The sequence below is a fragment of the Colobus angolensis genome, unplaced genomic scaffold (assembly GCF_000951035.1).
Source record: "Colobus angolensis palliatus isolate OR3802 unplaced genomic scaffold, Cang.pa_1.0 Scaffold3, whole genome shotgun sequence".
Lineage (NCBI taxonomy): Eukaryota > Metazoa > Chordata > Mammalia > Primates > Cercopithecidae > Colobus > Colobus angolensis.
The window spans coordinates 22,642,659-22,662,970 of NW_012116265.1; the positions used below are offsets into that span (position 1 = coordinate 22,642,659).

Here is a 20,312-nt window from a genome sequence, read left to right on the forward strand (position 1 = left end):
TAATCATCTTTTTCCAAAAAGAATTGAGGTCATTAATGATACAGGATATATATAAATCATGCTAATGAAACAGAATAGGAAAATAAAAGATGAAAGTGGAAGCAGATGTGTTAATAATCAAAATCGTATAGTTGAGCATCAAATTTGGTTCTGGGAGTTGAAGTAAAACAAGAGATAAGTGAAACAAAACACACACACAAAATACCTATCATCAGAAAGGCAGGCATTTGGTAGCTACCGGTTTCAACTTCTGGCATCAAATTCTAAAATAAATTTTTCACATGAACTTTCTAAAGGGGCTGATGAATGACATAATGAAAATGTCTTCACCACCAGCTTTACTGCAAAACAAACTCTGTTTTTATATGATTGGCTCTTAAAAAGATGACCTTTAATAAAGTCAAGTGTTTGAACTAGTGTGGTCTTTGATGGTCTATCTTCATTTCAAAATAAAACACATGTAGGAGCAGTTGAAGCCCACACCCTTTTCAGCAGCTTCCACAAACCTCTGGCTTGACAGGCTCAGGCACTGTGAAAGCCTTCCAGATCAGGGTGCAGCTGAGCCACGCTGGGGCTTCGAGATCACAGTAAAGAAAAGAGAGGACACCTCTGCTTTCCAAGGAGCAAACACACACAACCACAATACCTACTAGCTTCCTTGCTACTGGAAGCCCTGAGCAGAAAAAAGGACAGCAGCAAAACACACTCCTAGCTTAGCTTCTCAGGAAGGCATTTAGCGCCTCAAATCTCCCTGTGAGGGAATACATAGAGAGTTACCTTCAAATTAATTGCATAGATTATATATAAACTGTATGAAAATGAAACTGCACTGAAAAATACTTTAATAAAAAATGAAAGGCAAAAGCATTAAAACAATTAATTATTATATATGTATAAAAACTTTCAGCATTCAATTCATTTTTGGCAGAAAATAACTGCTAAATTCAACAGCGTAGAACACAACGTGGTTCAGGAGAGCAGACTTACTGACCTTGGAGTTTACCCTTTATCCAAAACCTAAAACTGTCCACATCAAAAAACTAGATGTAGAGTAATTACGCTTAAAGAACACTGATTTGTAAAGCATTCCATGGTACTTTTCTCAAGACTAATGTTTACACAGCAGAAGGATTTTTAAAAAAGCAAAAAATCCTGAAGAAACAAAATAAGCACACATTTTTAGAAATACAGTTAGTTAATCATATTCCCTGATGTTCTATGTGCACTAAAAAATAATCCACTAAAACTTATAACAGCTATTTAATGATGCTTATTTGACAGACTGGAACTTGAAGAACAGCTCTTGATAGCAAAATTGAGAGTATATGAGAGTGCCAAAGCTGTAACTTTAGTACAAATCAAGTTAAGTGTGGTATTCTAAAGAAACTACGTCAAAGATGGCTGATGACAAGAGGGTGAGAAGTAAAGACAGAAAACAGCAACTGAAATGTACTTTGTCTCCTCAATTTCTGTTCAACCTGATTTGTATGTGTTTTGGAATGGAGGAGGAGGAGGAAGGTGAACAGTAAGAACAATCAAATCTGGTGGCTTACCGTTATCCAAAGAATATTTACGTGCATAAGCATTAGTTTCCCCTCTTTTAAGGAATGGGAAAATATTCTTAGATGCTCTTCAGAGCAGATACTGTGTTTTTCCTGGGCAGTGTGCAGTAGAGGGAGGCCCTTCCCTATCACAGCATCTTCAGTAACTTGAGTTTGAGACTAACACTCCAGATACCACGCAGATAAGCCTATCAACACTGTTGATCAGTGGAGGAACAAATGCCACTGCCAAGAGCCCATGGGCTCCTCTGTCTTCATTAATGCATTCCTCTGTATAGGATTCAAGGAGAACATAGTTCATAGACAATTATACACTCAGTGCAAAACTGAAGAAGTCTTGTGGGGCCACAGAAACCAAGGTAAGAAAAGGCTTGGAAAAGGTCTCCTCCTCCAACACGCTATGCAGGATATAGGCAACATTATAATTATTCTATAACTTAGTATTTTCCACTTATAAATTTCCTTAGTACTCTGATCATGGTGACTATCTAAATAAAAACACAAGGCCGGGTGTGGAGGCTCATGCTTGTAATCCCAGCACTTTGGGAGGCCAAGGCAGGCAGATCACTTAAGGCCAGGAGTTTGAGACCAGCCTGGCCAACATGGTGAAACCCCATCTCTACTAAAAATACAAAAATTAGCTGGGCACAGTGCTGCACACCTGTAATCCCAGCTACCTGAGAGGCTGAGGCATGAGAAAAGCTTGAATCCAGGAGGCAAAGATGGCAGTGAGCCCAGATCATGCCACTGCACTCCAGCCTACGTGACAGAGCGAGACTCTGTCTCAAAAAATAACCATAAAATAAATAAATACATAAAAACAGAAAACATACATACACTCAAAGGAAGATAAGTAATTCAGGTTAATCTGAATGCAGCCCTGCTGCCTAGTCTGTGCCTCCCTAAGGAGGATGTGGCTGTATTACTTGGACTTCTATCACCAGGACAGATTCACCTTGGGGTCCAATGGGCATTAAGTGAGGAACTCTAAATAAAGTACAAAGAAGTAATGCAATGAATGTTAGCTACATTATTACCGATCGTCATTTAATCCTGGGTCTCAATATAAACATACACTCACTAGCAAAATGGCAAAGAGAAGTGGGCATGAGAAAGGACTGGAAAGAAAAGCATCGATAGCATGTTGCTTATTTTACTAAGTACGAACAATGGGATTCCTCTATTGATCCAGCATCTTTCCAGCAATCGACCTGGCTTATATGTTGGAGTAAAATATCCTCTGAAGTGTAAATTTGTAAAATAATGTTTATAAAAACAATGTAATAATAAAAAGTGATTATAGCTTCATCAGCAAAATATGCAGCTGTATAGCATACTTTAGTAAAGTACTCCCACTCTACTCCCGCCCCTGCCTGAGACTTAGCCACAGTGAAGTCAGGAATGCATTAGGCAGCCAAACAGAAACTACCTGATAAGCGGCTGAGTGACAGCCAGGTCAGCAGGGCCACACCTTGGTGCTAGAGGATAAATTACATCTGACACTGATGTACTCCTTCAACAAGAAGACTTGCTTTAAGGTTCTGATTAGGAAAAATGAGTTAGTCTGCTAATTTCAGTGAATCAAAGTTGTCTATTACAAGACAGAGTTGTTTGTTTAAATATGTTTTATACTATATAAAAGTATAAATAACAATTTTTAAAATGTACAGTTTATACTTTACAGAGCTTAATTTCTGCTCAAAATTTTGTTATCCAGAGCCAATACTTGTGGTATATTATCATATTGTAACAAATTGCCTGTCTGACTTGAAAATTCTAAGTTGTGTGGCCCAAGAAAAGTTCTTACAGTAGGCACTCTGTGTTACTGACTTTCATTGGACAACTTCCTGGATTAACCACACTGCTCATCATTCCCCTGCAAACCATGCTGATGAATACCCAGGGGCACCAGCAGTCTAGTGGGTGATCCCTAGTGCCATATATACTTTCTGCTCCCGCCAGCTGGACCTCATGCTGACAAAGAGTGGGCTGTTTATACCATTTGACTTGCTATTTTAATTATGAAATTTAATTATGAAAGCTGATGAAATATGAGTACAAAAGATAAACGTTGTTCCTACTAAAAACTAAGGCTTTACTACAGACTTAATAAAGACAAATCATTAAAAAGAAAGCTGTTGGATTAAATGTGGGCAGGACAGCTACGAAAAAATGAGAAAAAAGTTATGAAATCTAAGATTTTGTACTCAGATTGTGTTGTTAGTCTCTATGTTTTTATTCTTATGGTTTAGCCTATTAACACAATGAAGAATTTGAAAGAGTAGAATCATTGTCAAAGAAAAGCCTTTGGCCTCACAAGAGTTTGGCAAACACATTCTTACATGTTTTAATGACAATAGAACAGCTTAAATGTATACTTTTAAAAAATTCCCTGCTTGAGTTGATATTTTCAATTCACTAGTTCCAATTATGCTGGGTAAGAGGGTATTTTCCATGCTTCAAATTAGTAACTACTGGATTAGTGACTATTAGATTTATGAGGTTATTAGGAACAAACAGGATTAATCTGGAATCTAAGCATTCACATTTTTATTGCAGACTTTTGAAAGATAAAATACTTAAAGATTCTCCATCTCTTTAACCTAGCAGAGATCAGAGAACAGTGATTAAGAACATGACTGTTCAGACAGCCTGGCTCCAACATTTACTAGCTCCATGAGAGCCTATCACTTAAGCCTCAGTTTTCTCAACTGGAAAATAAGGTTAACAATAGTACCTACCCTCCTGGGCATTAAGAGACTGAAATGAGAAAATGTGGCATAGCAAATGCCTAGTACAGTGCCTGGTACACAATAAGTACCCAAAATGTTCATTATTATAATAATGTCATTATAGTGCCTAATAGGAAAAAGGTACCCATAGCTACATAAATTAGATTATAACTAATATGTTTCAGTGTCAGTTTTGGGTGGAGGCCATTTTGCCTTCACCTATTGACAGCTCAGAAACACCTGCAGAAAATTTGCGCAAGTACAGTAAAGCAGGGGTTCTCAACTAGGGGTTAGTTTACCTCCTAAGAGACATTTGGCAATGCCTGAAGACATTTTAGGCTGTCACAACTAGAGGGAGGAGGAAAACCTACTGGCATTGATAGTGTGGAAACCAGGGATGCTGCTAAGCATCCTACATCCTACAATGCACAGGACAGCCCCCGTCTCCACCCCACCCCAACAAAGAATCATCTCACCCCCAAATGCCAAGTTGGCAAGAATGAGAAACCTTGGACCTTAAAGGACAGTGTAAGAGAGATGTAATTTCTAAAATATAAACTTCAGAAAATTATTCTGAGAAGATAAATGTTTAAAAATGACATCGGGGTATGCAAAACAATATTGATTCCAAGACCCATGCCATAGATATGTAGGAATTTAGTCACGAGACAAGATTGTTTCTGTCAATAAAGCCTTCTGGAATGGGATCTATCATGTAATATTAAGATGTTTTATTCTAAAGCAATTGTTATAAAGCTATGAGTACTAGATTTGAAACTAAACTTCACTCAGAAGAATAAATTTAAGTACCATTAAAAAACCCAAAAACAGTGGAAATCAAAACACTGCGGGAGTAGTTTGCAGACTGGGAGCCTCTCGCCACAGGCCTCTTCACTTGGCTGCAGAGATGACTGATCTAGCTAATGGAACACAGAGGTATGTCCTTCGTGGATGGTCATCCTGTTTCCTCATTTGCCTATCTGGATAACTTAAACTCATTCCTAAATTAATGCTGCTCAAAAAGCTTGTAAGAGTTCACTTATACTACTTACTTTTCAGTAAATCACAATGGTCTTTCTTAAAAGTATGAGATAAAACTGTGTATAAAGTATAATCTCAACTATATATATAAATTTTTTTTCTTTTTCTTTTTCTTTTTTTACTCTCCCAGTCAAAGAAAAGATTAGAAAGGAAGTGGCCCTTATGTCAAAGGTACTTCTCTCGTCAGTGCCTTTTCTACTCAAAGACCTAGATTTGATTCTTGGCACTGAGATCTATTGGCTCTGTGACTTCTGTCAAATAATGTAATTTGTTTTCACAATACTTCCTGTAAATGGACAGGAATATATTGTAATTCCCACCTACTGATGATAACATTGAAGCAGCAAAGACATGGTTCCTGTACTTACTGCGAAAGTCTTAAAAAATGAAAGTAGCATTAAAACTGTTTTTGCAATCCTTAAAAAATAGCTATATATAAATATTTTCAATTTGGTACATTTATCCCTAAAGGTGACACAGCAAATCTACTATATAACAAAGACTATAATTTCAACTGCTAAGTCAAAGGGGCTTTTTATTTGTAAAAGTACTATTTAATATACAAGACATTTGTATATCTGAAAGGGGAAAGTAACTCAAAAAAATGCAAGAAGAAATAAATTGAGCAAACGGCTATAGAGCTATTTTACCATCAAGAAAGATAATGAAGACAGGCAAATCTTATGCCACATTGCTAATAAATATCTTAATATACAGTACTTTTCTTCAGAAAGTATGGCAAAAGAAAATTTAAGAAATAAAGGATCTCTACTTACCCTTCTGGTAGAAAAATTTTCTATAATAGTATGCACCCAGATCCACGTGTTCCACGATGTATCTTTTCACTCTATCTAGGTGCAACACCAAGTTCTCCTTGGGCACTTCAAGTACTGCCACTCCTGCATTTGTGCAATGGGAACTAAGGGTAGACTCAAAGGAGGCACTTTCACATCCACTAAAGGAGCCAGAATTTGATTTTGAAAGGCTGATTTTTCTCTCCCCTTCTCCACCTATCTCATTCCGAAAATATGGACAGCTCATTACAAGCTCATTGCTTTTATCATCTCCCTGGTCCATGCTGAGGCTTCCTTTGGAATTCAGGTCCTCTGTGCTGCCCATTGGGGAGCTAAAACTGGCTGAATGAGACAGAGGTCCAGAGACCAAGGATGCCACGGCAGCTGCGGAAGCTCCAGTGGTGGTGTTTCTCCTCTTAATAACATTGTGCCTGTTCATAATTGCCTCATTCAAATCAAATAATATACTCTGGACATCATAGTGGGCAAAGCACTTTGGACATGTCCAGGGCCTGACAGAGTCTTCTGATCGGTTATCTTCAAGATCTGATGACTTCCCAAGTTCTTCACCTTTGGCATTGCGCAATTTACGAAAAATAGATGAGTCTCCAGTTTCAGATTTCGAACGTCGCTTGAGTGGTTTTTCCCTTTCCTTAAAAAGCCTGAGGTTCTCTCTCTGTGAGATAGGCCCGTCTATAACATCCAAAGAGAAACCAGAACCCTTGCTACCACCAGTAATGAGAAAGTCACTGAGCTTGGTTGGAGTTGGACCTCTATCAGATTTGTCATCTTTGTAGCCCTTTAACAAATCAAAAAAGCTTTCTCCAGACGTTCCCTGTTTATCAATTGAAGATGTGCTACCATATTCCCTGTGCAGTGATGGTCCAGTCTTGTATGTAGGTGAGATACATTCATCAAAGCTATCCACATCAAGTTCACTTATGGTGATATCACTGTTGCTTCGCTGCCGTATTCTGCGAAGAGCTTTTCTGGGGGAGCTGGGGTAGGCTTCAGGCATGAGAAATCTGGAGTCCATGTTCTCCGACGGTCTTGTCTTGTTTTTCAGCGTGTTCTGTATGCTTTTCAGCATGGCTGAGTCATTGGAATTGAGGCTAACAGAACTTCCCTGACTCACAGGACTGCTTTTGGAGGACAGGCTATCAAGGCAACTTGAGGTTTCTATTTCCTGGCTTGAACGGCTAGATTCTTTTATGTTTTCCTTTCTTGGGGGCCAATCTGCAATCCTTGCTCTTACCCCCATCTTTGGGACTCCGGGGGTTGAGGTCATATGGTGAGAACCTTCACTTCGGGGGGGTCCTACAGGAGCCATAACTGATGATCCTAAGCTGCCATTTTGGGACCGGAAGCGCCGCATGTAGAAATCATCAGTGTGGACTTTGGGGGTGCCGTCTGTGCCAACAACGGAGGCCCTGTCAGTGGCAAGGGGCCTCTCTGTCTGTGACCGTTTCAAGCTGGTCATGATGTAAAAGCAAGTAGACTTAAATCCCTGCAGCAAGGACCATCATATCTGTGTTTTAAATGTGCACTTCCCTTTTGGAGAATGGCTTCCAGAAAATACAACAGTTGCATGAGATCTTAATCTTTTTCATTTAAAAGATTAAATGATGCTTTATTTGTAAAGCACTGAAATTTGAACTCCTAAACGTTATAATCCACAACAGTTTCTTTGCTTCACTTTAACAGAGGGTTTTCTTTTAGAAAAAACTGAATGGAACTTGTATTACTGAGACTCTGTGGTTGCCATAATCCCATGCTTTCTCTAAAACAGAAAAGGATAATTTGAATTAGCAGATAAATACATCTAAAAACGAACACACAATTGTCAAAACCAGATACATGAAAATAAAAGACTCAATAATGGATTGGGATTCACAGTTCCAAAATCCATATTTTTAGTAAAGCAGGTTTGAAAGAAAGGAAGAAAGTAAAATTCATTTGATAAAATCCATAATTTATATTCTAAAAAAAAAGACCACTAAGACTTCATCTTAATTGAACTGTTTCATAAAATGGGGGGCAGGGGGAGGGGTACGTCTTGTTCTGGATATCATGGCTCCTACCCAAACTACAGACTTTTGTTCCAATGACCTCTAAAAATGTAGAACATCATGAGCTACTGTGATAACCAGAAGTTTGAGATGTAACCAAGTGAATAAGACAATTAGAGCAACACAGTTTTCTGACGAAAGTAAAAACTGAAAAATGACTTTACTGAATATGCTGCAACAATCACTTTTTAACTCCTCTATTCCAAAATCAATACATGCTTTTTGTTTCCTTACAAAGGCTTAACATAGTTGGCAAAAACAAATACAGCAGAAAAAAAATAAATAAAAAGGGTTTTCCCGGAGCCATTATATCCATTAGCACTCTTCTGTATTTTCCTCTACTTTATTACTTACCGAGACGAGGATATTGCAGAATGAATCCAGCATTCACCACCACCTCTTCCCAAGCTCTCCTTAGTTTCTTGTACTCTTAAAAGCTAGAAGTATCTCACTAATGAACAAAATGCCTGCATTTTCTTATGCAGTACAACCTACTCCACCCCATCAGTGCTAATTTATGAAGACGGCAGAAACAAAACACAGCTCTGGGTGGCCCTCTCCATATCCCCAACAGATTACAGAGAACTGTTAGCATCCTTCCAGGTGACGGGCATGGAAATGAACTTCCTCATGAGCACGTCAGGCAGGAGGCAGGAGACACAGATTCTGAGTACAAAATTCTGCATGGTTGCGTACATTCTGAAAAGAAAGGCAGAGGCTTCTTTTCCAAGACTCCACAAATTACACAAGAGGTGGCCTTTAAATTCTTGCCAAATACATGTTTGGAAAGATACTGCTGAACCAGCACTGAGCTGACAGGGCGGCATTGTCTACAAATCATGGCTCTGACACCCGAGGACGACCCGCACTTGCTGCACTCTCCACTCAATGGTAACAAGCACTTACTTCCACGATAATTAAGCATCTCTCCCTAGTCGGCTTCCTGCCTCCAAGGCAGGCGCTTTCATTTCTCTTGCAGCACACAGCATCATTTTAGAAGACTCACTGCTATTTAAAGGCTGGAACACGTAGGGGTGTTTCAAAAAAAAAAAAAAAAAGCATGCTGCCTGCAGAATGCAGGGCCAGGCAAGCTCTGGCTGGGCTCGTGCTGGCTGGGTCTGTGGAGCCATTCAGATAAATGCCAATTGTTTTCACTAGCACTCCTCTTCACCATCTTTTGTAAAAGAGATAATAGTTTTGCACTGCTACCTAATTAAACCTGGCTTTTGACCTTTCTAGATACTTCTACTGTCAGACTGCTATTATTCCCTTTACATTCCAGAACTTTACATGTTCCTCTTTCAATGATAACCCTTCAAGTGACAAAACATGCTAACTGTTGCTTCCGAGGATATCAAAGGACAGCATGTATGGCCACGGCAAAGGTTTAAGAAGTGATTCTCATAAAATGGAAGGAAAATGAATCAACTGAACCAAAATGCAAACACCTGTTCATCTCCCAAAAAGCTGATTATTTCAATGAATACTCTATATGGCATAAATAATAATTCTAAGTAGATTCTTATAAAAAGTAGATGCTTTCAACATTTCTCACAACCTCACAGAAATCCAAATAAATCATCTTTCATTCCCAAAACATTCATTCTCTAAAAGGACAACACACCAATCCCACCATGATAAAAACTCTTGCCACATTTCATTTGCCTTAGAAAATACTTTACTGCAGAACTGTCTTTCTTAGTAGATGTGAAGTAATTTCCATTATAGGAGGAAACTAAAAGCTGGCAGTAAAATACAAGAAATAAAACTGACTTGGAAATGCTCAGTCTCCACCATCAGTATTTCTCTTCCAAACCATCTCATATACTTCCAATATTTTTAATGAGTTTATAAAATCTTATTTTTAAATATAAAAATTTCTTACCAATTCAAAAGAAATTTCAAGACTCCCATTACATTATATAACAACGACTCAATGTTTTCTCTTCATTTCAAAATATAGACGAGCACATGGGAGAGAAAGAAGCCACGTTTTAATGGCCTGTAAAAACTGATAAGGTTCAAGATGGGAAATTATGTTAAATAACAGATTTTTTTTTCAGTCTGAAGGATCTTATTTTCTTTGTATTTTTTCCTCCCTCTCATTTTCCATCTCCCTCCCTCTTTCCCTTTTCTCATTCTTATTTATGGCATCAAACCCCTTTGGGGTACAATATAAACTTTGGGCACTGACTAGTATATATGGAAATATACATGCTTTGCACTTATTAAACCACCAGTCAAAAATAATGCTGTCCATTGATGTGTATCACATGATGACAGATAAATAATACCTTAACATCTATTCCTCAGGGTAGGCTGAAACAGCAAACCTATGTTGACAATGATTAGCAACTCTCTTAAATATCAGCAAACCTAAGTACCAATATGGCAAAAAGCAATAGAATTAAACAGAAGAGCAATACGAATTCACAGCATGTCACCTCCATCTGTTGAAAGAGCAGGCTATATAAAAATTTTTCTTATTACATGTTTAATTTTACAGCTCTAGATACTATTTAAGTCTATGGTAGATCCGTGTAGCTAGAACACTAATTCTATCTAGAGGGCCCATAGTTTAGTTTAATGAGTTCAGTTCAACTAGTTGAAAGTCTTTTCATCAACTCAACATCTCTCACAACCTAACCCACCATTCTTCCAGAAGAAATGCTTCCTCCTGTCTTCTAAATCACCCCCTATGTTTCTGTAGTGTCTTCTGAGCATGGACCATACATCCAACAGTCCCTCCTTCAAGGAAAGCTCCAGGTGTAGCAGGGAGACACAGAGAAGCAAGAAGATGACGGGGGATGCATGGGTCATGCCTCCTTCCTATATACTTTCCATTTTGATTGTAAGCTCTTTAATAACAGGAACTATCTCCTGGTGGGACTAGTTGTACCACAGTAGGTCAGTCATTTAGAACATCAAGTCCCTGAGAATGCTGAAAGTGGAACCTCTCATGGGACCTCTTGATTGCTAAAAAGCCCTTGTCATTCTGGCTCTGTGAAGCATCTGCACTCCCGAACCCATCCTCCACCCTGAACCTCTCTTTTCTGGACCTCTGTGATAACCATGTGCTTCTTCATTTTCTCTTGCCTCTTTTTGCCCACTACTCAGTCTTCAGTTGCGGTCCACTGAAAAGCTAGTGATTGCAGGGTGGTGTCTATGGTTTACTCCTCTTACCATTTTTCATATTTCTGGAAGGGGGTATAAAGGGCATTTCTATCAGGATGCATGTGAGCACTAAGTGTATTAGGATGAGACAGAAGCATGGGTCCACTGGAGTAATAATATCACTGTGGAAAGCAGAGTGTTGATTGGGTTGGATCACATTTGTCTGTGCAGCTGAACAAAGGCAGAATAACTAAGTTACCTGCTGGAAATCTGCATGGCAACCAGTACTCTGTCTGGTGATACTGTAGGTGCCTGCAGCTTTAAATATCATCTCCATGCTGTTACCTCCAAATCTCTGGTTATGATCTTCTCCACTAAACTCCAGATAAAATAGAGGTAGATGCTCATTTGATATCTTCTTTATTTACCTATCTTATAATGAATTAATCAACAAGCAGAATAATGAAAAAAATTTTTTTCAAGAAATGATTAAGTAGTAAGGAAGGGAGCACAGTAATTCAAGGAATAAAGAAACAACATCGTGCCAAGGGCATAAAGAGCGGCTTAAAGGTTACACAAGAAGATGTGGAAAGGGGGTGGGGTTGGCGGAACACTACAGTTCCTGTTGTGAAAGAATTACAGTGCAATACAGTGCAACCAGAAAGATGTAGCATTCCTCATCAAATACTTTCACATTCCAAAATGAGATCTTCTCAGATTCTTTAACTGGTATAGCCTAAAATACAACACCAGTTCTCAATGTTTCAGGGCAACAGAAGGAACTGTGCTGATGAATAACTATTCAAATGTCCCAATAATCCAGAGATATACACTACAGAAGTATTTACGAAAATGTCCAGGCCCAGCACAATGGTTTGTGCCTGTAATCCCAGCATTTTAGAAGGCCAAGGCAGGCGGATGGCTTGAGCCCAGGAATTTGAGACCAGCCTAGGTAACATGGTAATACCCAGGCTCTTAAAAAAAAAAAAAGAAACAATAGAAATAGTTTTTGAAGTTGTGCACACAGACTTAGAATGCCTATAAATATTCTTACTTCAGAATGTAATAGAACACTATTTAAAAACAGAAATATAACTTCACTGTACTTAAATATTAGATGAGCTAAGATAATCAAATAAAGCAAACTATTTTCTTTACATCCCTTCTTGGCTTTCCTGAATTCCACTCACATTACATAAAAGTCGCATCTCAGACAGAAGGGATGGCTCATTCTTTCAAGTTAGCCTGAAACACATCTTAATGCAAGCCATGGATAATTTAAGATTTATGAATTAGCATGCAACTTTTTAGAAAGGAATTTCTACCTCCTTTCATTTCCATATTTTCCCTTCAACAAAAAGCAGGAAGAGTTGAGAAAAACAGTTGATAAATCTAGTTCCTGCTCTCCCAATGTTCACTCTCTGAAGGGGACGACACTGACGGAAACAAAGTAGAGTCAAAAAAACTTGTGGCAAAATTAACAAAGTGAATACAAAAGTTATAGATACAAAACATGTAACATGATAAAGCCATATTTAAATTTAGAGATAAGAAAACAACTTAAAATGTGCCTGTTTGGACAGAGGAAGGATCAAAAGGGAAAATCACATTTTCTTCCCACTCACCCTCCTAACTAAAAAAGTTCAGAAGGTTATGCTTCAAAGGTTTTGTTAAGCTTGAATATAGTTTGTATAGCTGAAGGTGAAGGAAAGAACACAAAAGTTTGGCAGAAAGCTTGAGGGCAGAAAAAGAATGACAGAATAAAGAATGCTGGAACAAGTTACATGGTAGAATAATAATAGCTATTAGTATATTATATATTAATTATAATATATTCAATTTTATTTAATATATAATAATTATAATAATAAATATAATAATAATTATTATTATTATTTGAGACAGGGTCTTGCTCTATCACCCAGGCTGGTGTTCAGTTGTATGATAACGGTTCACTGCAGCCTTGAACCCCCAGGTTCAAGTGATCCTCCCACCTTGGCCTCTTGGGTAGCTAGGACTATAAGCGTGCCTCACCATGCTTGGTTAATTTTTTTTTTTTTTTGAGACAGAGTCTCGCTCTGTCACCCAGGCTGGAGTGCAGTGGCGATCTCAGCTCACCGCAAGCTCCGCCTCTCGGGTTCACGCCATTCTCCTGCCTCAGCCTCCCAAGTAGCTGGGACTACAGGCGCCCACCACCACGCCTGGCTAATTTTTTTGTATTTTTAGTAGAGACGCGGTTTCACTATGGTCTCAATCTCCTGACCTCGTGATCCACCCGCCTCGGCCTCCCAAAGTGCTGGGATTACAGGCGTGAGCCACCGCGCCAGGCCTGCTTGGTTAATTTTAAAATTTTTTTGTAGAAATAGGGTATTGCTATGTTGCCCAGGTTGATCTTTAACTCCTGGGTTCAAGGGATCCTACCAAAGTGCTGAGATTACAGGAGTAAGCCAGTGCACCTAACCCATGGTAGAATAATTGGTAAGTAGTAAATTGTTTCAATAGCTGGCAAAATGAAGTACAGAAGTACCTGTCAATGTTTATCTCTTATATTTAAATATGACTAATCTCATGCAATAAGCACATAATAAAATACCAAAGACCTAAGCTGGAAGAGCTTAAAGTAGGAAGGGCAGAAGGACTAAAAGGTAGTAAGTAGAAAGGTAAAAGTGAAACAGAATTATTAGAGGAAAATAGTGCTTGAGGTGTGATAAATTATAATAATACTTTAAAGGAAAACAAACCAAAAGTTCACTAACTCATTGCAGGCATTGAGAGTTTCCATGCCTGCCATCAGGATATATCAAGAGACCACATGAGACCGAAGAAGTAAATGAGTGTTTTTATCATAATAATTGTATGATAAAATACAACTACTATACGTTTAAAATACATTAAAAAAACTAATTCACCCAATACTATAAATTGAACAACTGATTATCACATCAAATCTGGTATTAAACAACTTATTAGCAAATATATCTGGGGAAAGACAAGTGTGAGATGCCCTGGGACAACGAGTAAATAACCAGCACATGAAGTAAGTGCTTGTCCATTTTCCCAAACTGTGCTCAAATTCAAGTAACCCACAAAAAAGCATTCTGTAAACATTTCGATAAATGTTGGTCTTTTAAAGCCTCCAAGAAATCTGCAGTCACAGTGGCTTGAGCCTGTAATCCCAATACTTTGGGAGGCTGAGGTGGGAGGGTTTCTTAAGCCCAGGAGTTTGAGACCAGCCTGAGTAACATAGTGAGTTCCCATTATTTTTATTAAAACACAGAAAATACCACCAGCACCACCACCAATTTTGTTAAACTAATAAATTTCTTAACTGATTTGACCATGGACTCACTTAAAAAAAAAAAAAAAAATCAAACATTTTATACCATGCATCCTATTGAACATAACTGGGGACAAGCAGGTCCATATTTCAGAAGAATACAGGATAAAAAAGAAACTGAATATACATTACAAATTTTGATATGTTATAGATAGATAGATAGATAGATAGATAGATAGATAGATAGATAGATAGATAGATAGGCAGGCAGATTAAAAGGGCAAAGTAAGTTCACCAAATAATTGACAATGTTTGTCTTTTGATTATGAGCAATTTGTTTTTTTTGTATTTGTCTATATTTTTTATTTTCTGAAATGAATGTGTGTCACCTTCATAATCAGAAACAAAACTTATGAGAAAACAACCCATCTTTCTGTTGCTAAAAATATAAAATATGATCTGGGAATGCGGTATGATGACCACACGTTTAAATACTAATTCTAAGATACTATACTTTGTTAAACCCCCAACCCCATTCAAATCACCAAAAAAGTAACAATCCAACAGATGTCAGGTCTGTCCTGTAAGATGTTCTTGTGCTAAATCCCCTAATTAAAATGAAAGTACTAAAGATTATAAGATTAGCAGTATTTATAGGATTTGAATAATTATGTCACATAGATGATTAACACAATTGCTTATATTTCCTCATTTACAGATGCTTTCCTTATCTTTAATATTGACATAAAAGTACCCCTGTGCGCAGCAGCCTTCACCTTGTCCCCTCCCAAGACTGCAGTGACCTAGGAACATCAGATGAAGGTACCCAAACAGAGCACAGGTTGCCATCATTAGTTCCCCTTTCCTGGGAAACATCTACTTTCCTATGTATATTCTGTCCTTTTCACAGTCCTTCTGCAGGATTGAAGCTAAATTTGAAGAATGTCTCTATGTGGACTCACACCAACACCCTGGAGAGCTTCACTAAAGTGCTACATGGTATCAATGGCTCAAGGAATTGCATACTGGGGAAGAAGAATCTGGCAGTACTGATTTTCTTCTCTGAGGGCAGAAGGGAAAGCTATGAAGTCAGATTTACATTAGATAAGCCATGAAAATTGCCTTTGATCCACATATAATGAACTCTGTAAAAAATGCAGCAGAGAATCTGCATCTCTAAGACAGATTTTCAGGCTGCTAACATTGGCGATTTGAGACAGTCACTGTCAGTGACACAGGGGGATCATCTTTACCCTTAAGTCTCTATTATCTAACTGGAAAAAGAAGACAAGTGTGTAGGAAACGGGAGGGGGCTCAGTAGGAAGGAGCACCACAAATGGCTTTATTAAGGATATCACAGTTTTCTTATTTGAATATTTATGTTCCAAAAAGAATTTAAGAAACTGCACTTGAAAAGACACGTTTAAATTTAGCTCAGGAAAAAAGCAGAAAGGAGCATAAGAACAATAGACGAACATAATATCCAAACTATTATTAATCATGATTGATATCAACAGTAAGCGCATTTCCCTTAGCAGATTTTGAAATACCACCCAAGAACCCAGAACGTAAAAGAAAAAAATTAAAATCACTTCCCATTGCCTTAGCATGTCCTTAAATACAGACTGCAGACGATTCCTGTGTCTGTCTGACTGTACCGTTATCTCTGAGCATAACCTCTCTCCCTCAAAGGATCTAAGACAGCAGGACTCTCACCCATTTCATTTTCTCACACATGCTCATTCCTTTCCTTCAGTCCTCACCAGCACCCCAGGAGTACAGTCGACCCTTGAACAACACAGGTTTGAACAGGGAGGGCCACTTATCTGTAGATTTTTTTTCAGCAAATACACTAAAAAATATTTTGGAGAATTGTGACAAATTGAAAAAACCACATAGCCTAGAAATATAGAGAAAAAATCAATAAAAAGTTAGGAATGTCATGAATGCATAAAATACATGTAGATATTAGTCTATTTTATCATTTACTACCATTGAAGATACATAAATCTACTTAAGGCACTAAAATGTATCACAACTTATGCACAAAAAGATCATAAATGGTGCAGTCTGCAGCTGAGAGAAATGTAAACAAATGTAAAGATGTAATATTCAATCATAACTGCATACAATTAATTGTAATACATATTGTACTCCTAAAATAATTTCATAGCCATATCCTGCTGCTATTGTGGTGAGCTCAAGTATTACAATTCTCCGATTAAAAACTAATCCTCTCCAGATAAACTCCATGTCAGAGTAAAAAGTGACCTCTCGTGGTTCTGGTGTATTTTTCACGCTTAGTAAAATACGTTAACCCCAAATAACACCATGGGACCCATATGAGGTGCCACTAGTGATGCTAAAAGTGCTCCCAAGAAGGCAAGTCAGGATTTTATAAAAAAGAGTTCGATAGTTTGATCTGTACCATGGACTGAAGTCTGCAGCTGCACTTGCCTGCCACATCAGACAGATGAAGTAAATTTACGGTACTGACGAATACCGTAAAGTACTGCAAATGTATCTTCCTGATGATTTTCTTAATAACATTTTTTCTTCGTTAGCTTACTTACTGTAAGAACACACTATATAATACATATAACATACAAACTATGTGTTCATTCACTGTTCATATTATCAGTAAGGCTCCTGGTCAACACGAGGCTCTTCTTAGTCAAGTCCTGGGGGAATCAAAAGTTATACTCAAATATTCAACTGCATGCCGGGTGGGAGTTTTGGTGCCACAACCTCTGCATTATTCAAGGGTTAACTGTATCTCCATTTTACGAATGAAGAAAGAGCATAGAGAGGTAAAGGAATGGTCAGGCCAGGTTCAGTGGCTCACAACTGTAATCCCAGCACTTTGGGAGGCTGAGGAGGGAGGATCATTTCAGCTCAGGAGTTTGAGACCAGCATGGACAACAAAGCAAGACCTTGTCTCTACTAAAAAATAAAAAATAAAAAAAAAGTCTGGGAGTGGTGGCTCACGCCTGTAATCCCAGCACTTTGGGAGGCCAAGGTGGGCAGATCATGAGGTCAGGAGTTCAAGACCAGCCTGCCCCACATGGTGAAACCCCGTCTCTACTAAAAATACAAAAATTAGCCAGGCATGGTAGGGTGTGCCTGTAATCCGAGCTACTTGGGAGGCTGAGGCAGGAGAACTGCTTGAATCCGGGAGGCAGAGGCTGCAGTGAGGCAAGATCACACCACTGCACTCCAGCCTGGGCGCCAGAGCAAGACTCTGTCTTGGAGAAATAAAAAATAAAAAAAATTAGCCAGGCGTGGTGGTGTGGTCCCAGCTATTCAGGAGGGCTGCTTGAGCTCGGGGGTTTGAGGCTGGAATCAGCTGCCATCGGACCACTGCACTCCAGCCTGGGTGACAGAGCAAGACCGTTTCCAAAAAAAATAAAAGTGCTCACTATATAGTGGGTTCTCTCTCAATACTGGGCTAGTGGTTACAAAATTTATGGCAGAAAAACTGCTTTGAAAATATAAAAGAAAAAAAGTTTCCCTTATAGCCTGTGTTCCACCTCTCCAGTCCAACCCAGGCATGAATTTCTACATCCCGTGGAAATGGATACAATGAGAGAAAAAATATTAATTAATAATTAACTTTAACTTTTTAAAAATGCTATGGTAGTCATGTCACTTTGAGAACCTTCAGTGGCTCCTAAACTGCCATGCCATTATTTTTTTTTCTTTTTTTTTTTGAGACAGAGTCTCGCTCTGTCACCTAAGAGTACCTGGAGTACAATGCTGCGATCTCGGCTCACTGCAACCTCTGCCTCCTGGGTTCAAGCGATTCTTCTGCCTCAGCCACCCGAATAGCTGAGACTACAGGCACCCGCTACCACACCTGGCTACTTTTTATATTTTTAGTAGAGACGGGGTTTCCCCATGTTGGCCAGGCTGGTCTCGATCTCACGACCTCATGATCCACCTGCCTCAGCCTCCCAAAGTTTGGGATTACAGGCATGAACCACTGCACCTGGCCCATGCCATTATTTTCTGATTTAGGCCTGGAATTCAAGAGTAACTGGCACCTGCTCACAAACTGCTTCCTTCTTATATTAACAGAAGGAAACAGGCTTGCCCTAGACAAACTACCATGCCCTCTTCATAAAGCTCTACCAAGTGACTGAGCCCACATTAAGAATTCAATATTGAAAATTTAAAACTGTAAATTATAAAGAATACCTTGTCTGAGCCCATCATGTTCCACCTGTGGTAGCCAGAAACTGTAAGTCCACCTAAGGTTAAATAGCAAGGGCCAAGCCCACGTTTACATCCAGAGTCCCTCATTCCCCAAGTGCTACCCTGCCTGTTGTACCATGCTGACCTTTCAGAGCATGCTTGTTCATCGCTTCTCGGCCTTTTGGCTAAGATCAAGTGCAGAGCATGCTTGTTCAATAATCTGTTTCCATCCGTTGTAACCAGTTATGTATGCATCAGGCACTGCTCATTATCTCAACAACTCCCTAAAGCAATCTTTAAAGAGCTATTATCTACTGCAGTTTGTACATGAAGACCCAGCAGCTCAGAAGAGACTGGGTCACTGCTCAAGAGTCTGATCCCTAAGCCATGTTCCTTGTACCAGGACACCCTCCTTTCTAAAAATGCTTCCCTTTCTGCTACTTACTGAAATTTCAGGATTCAGTCTACCTGTGGTTTGGCCTTCTCTCTCCAGTGAGACTTTCAGGCTCTTCTTGAGGAAATGATCTGTTCAATCCTTATCCTGAAAGCACCTAAGCTTAGTACCCTTGAAATGTAATCACTAGAAATAAGAGTTATATGCTTTCAGCTAAAATAGAATAGAAATTAACTGATAAATTATCAGAACTTCTATTGTAATCTAAAATGTAAGCATGGCTATTTCACAGCTATCTGTGTTGAAGGAGAAATGCCAAAAATAAGTCCACATTAGCAAAATTTAATACAGGTTTCAGCCATCCTTCTCTCTTAAAAAGCCTTCACAACAGTAATGAATGAAAAATAGTGGATTTGACCTTCTCCCCCCAATCCACGTATCAAAACAGCATGAAAAACAGGCATAAAAAGAAGCAAATCTTTTAAAAGATTTAACAAGTGACATAGAACTGGATAAGACACTATCACAATGGAGTAACTAAAAGAAAAACTAATCCACAATAGAATCAACTATTTAAAATCCTAGCAAATAAACACATTCTCACAGGACAATGTAAGGCAGTGTGGTTAATACAGCATGAAAGGGAGAGACAACTGAAACCAGAAATTTAAAACAATTACCATCAAACTAATGATGGTGAAAATAACTTTTATCTTTCACCCTCAAATAATTTTTCTCACCACAGAAGTCTCTCCTTTGCCCTTTTTCAAAGTCATTTTTGATCTGGGTTATATGCTTACTGAAAATTTTAAAAACTGAAATAGTACAGAAAAAGTGAAAAGTATACATCTTCTTCAACATGTCCCAATCCCAAGCCCAATGGTAGACACTCCTTATAGTACACATATTCTTCCAGGCACTGTCTGTGGGCTGGGGGCACAGACAGTAAGACACTGAATGATAAGGGCAGAGGAGAGAAACGATCCAGCGCAAGGGCCAGTCACTTCCGCAGCAACTTAAGTATTTACAGAGCCAGAAAAAGAAAGGCAAAGGGGTGGATGATGAAGAGCCACAGAATCTGCTTATGCTCAGAAGCAGCAAAGGACCTCCTCCCATTCAAGCTGACGTAAAAATG

The 20,312-nt window shown here is 38.7% G+C and overlaps 1 protein-coding gene across 3 annotated transcripts in view; it reads right to left on the reverse strand.

The window, feature by feature from the left end:
• Positions 1–20,312, reverse strand: part of SIPA1L1 (signal-induced proliferation-associated 1 like 1) — a 221,344-nt gene that overhangs the window by 145,798 nt on the left and 55,234 nt on the right. For 2 of the 3 annotated variants that reach the window (XM_011949634.1, XM_011949633.1), the window contains exon 2: positions 6,112–7,909. In XM_011949634.1, the coding sequence (XP_011805024.1) occupies positions 6,112–7,609 (1,498 nt within the window). In that variant the 5' untranslated portion in view covers positions 7,610–7,909. Of the gene's footprint in view, positions 1–6,111; positions 7,910–8,552; positions 9,203–20,312 lie in introns of those variants that run through there. The other variant, XM_011949635.1, reaches the window with a different exon arrangement.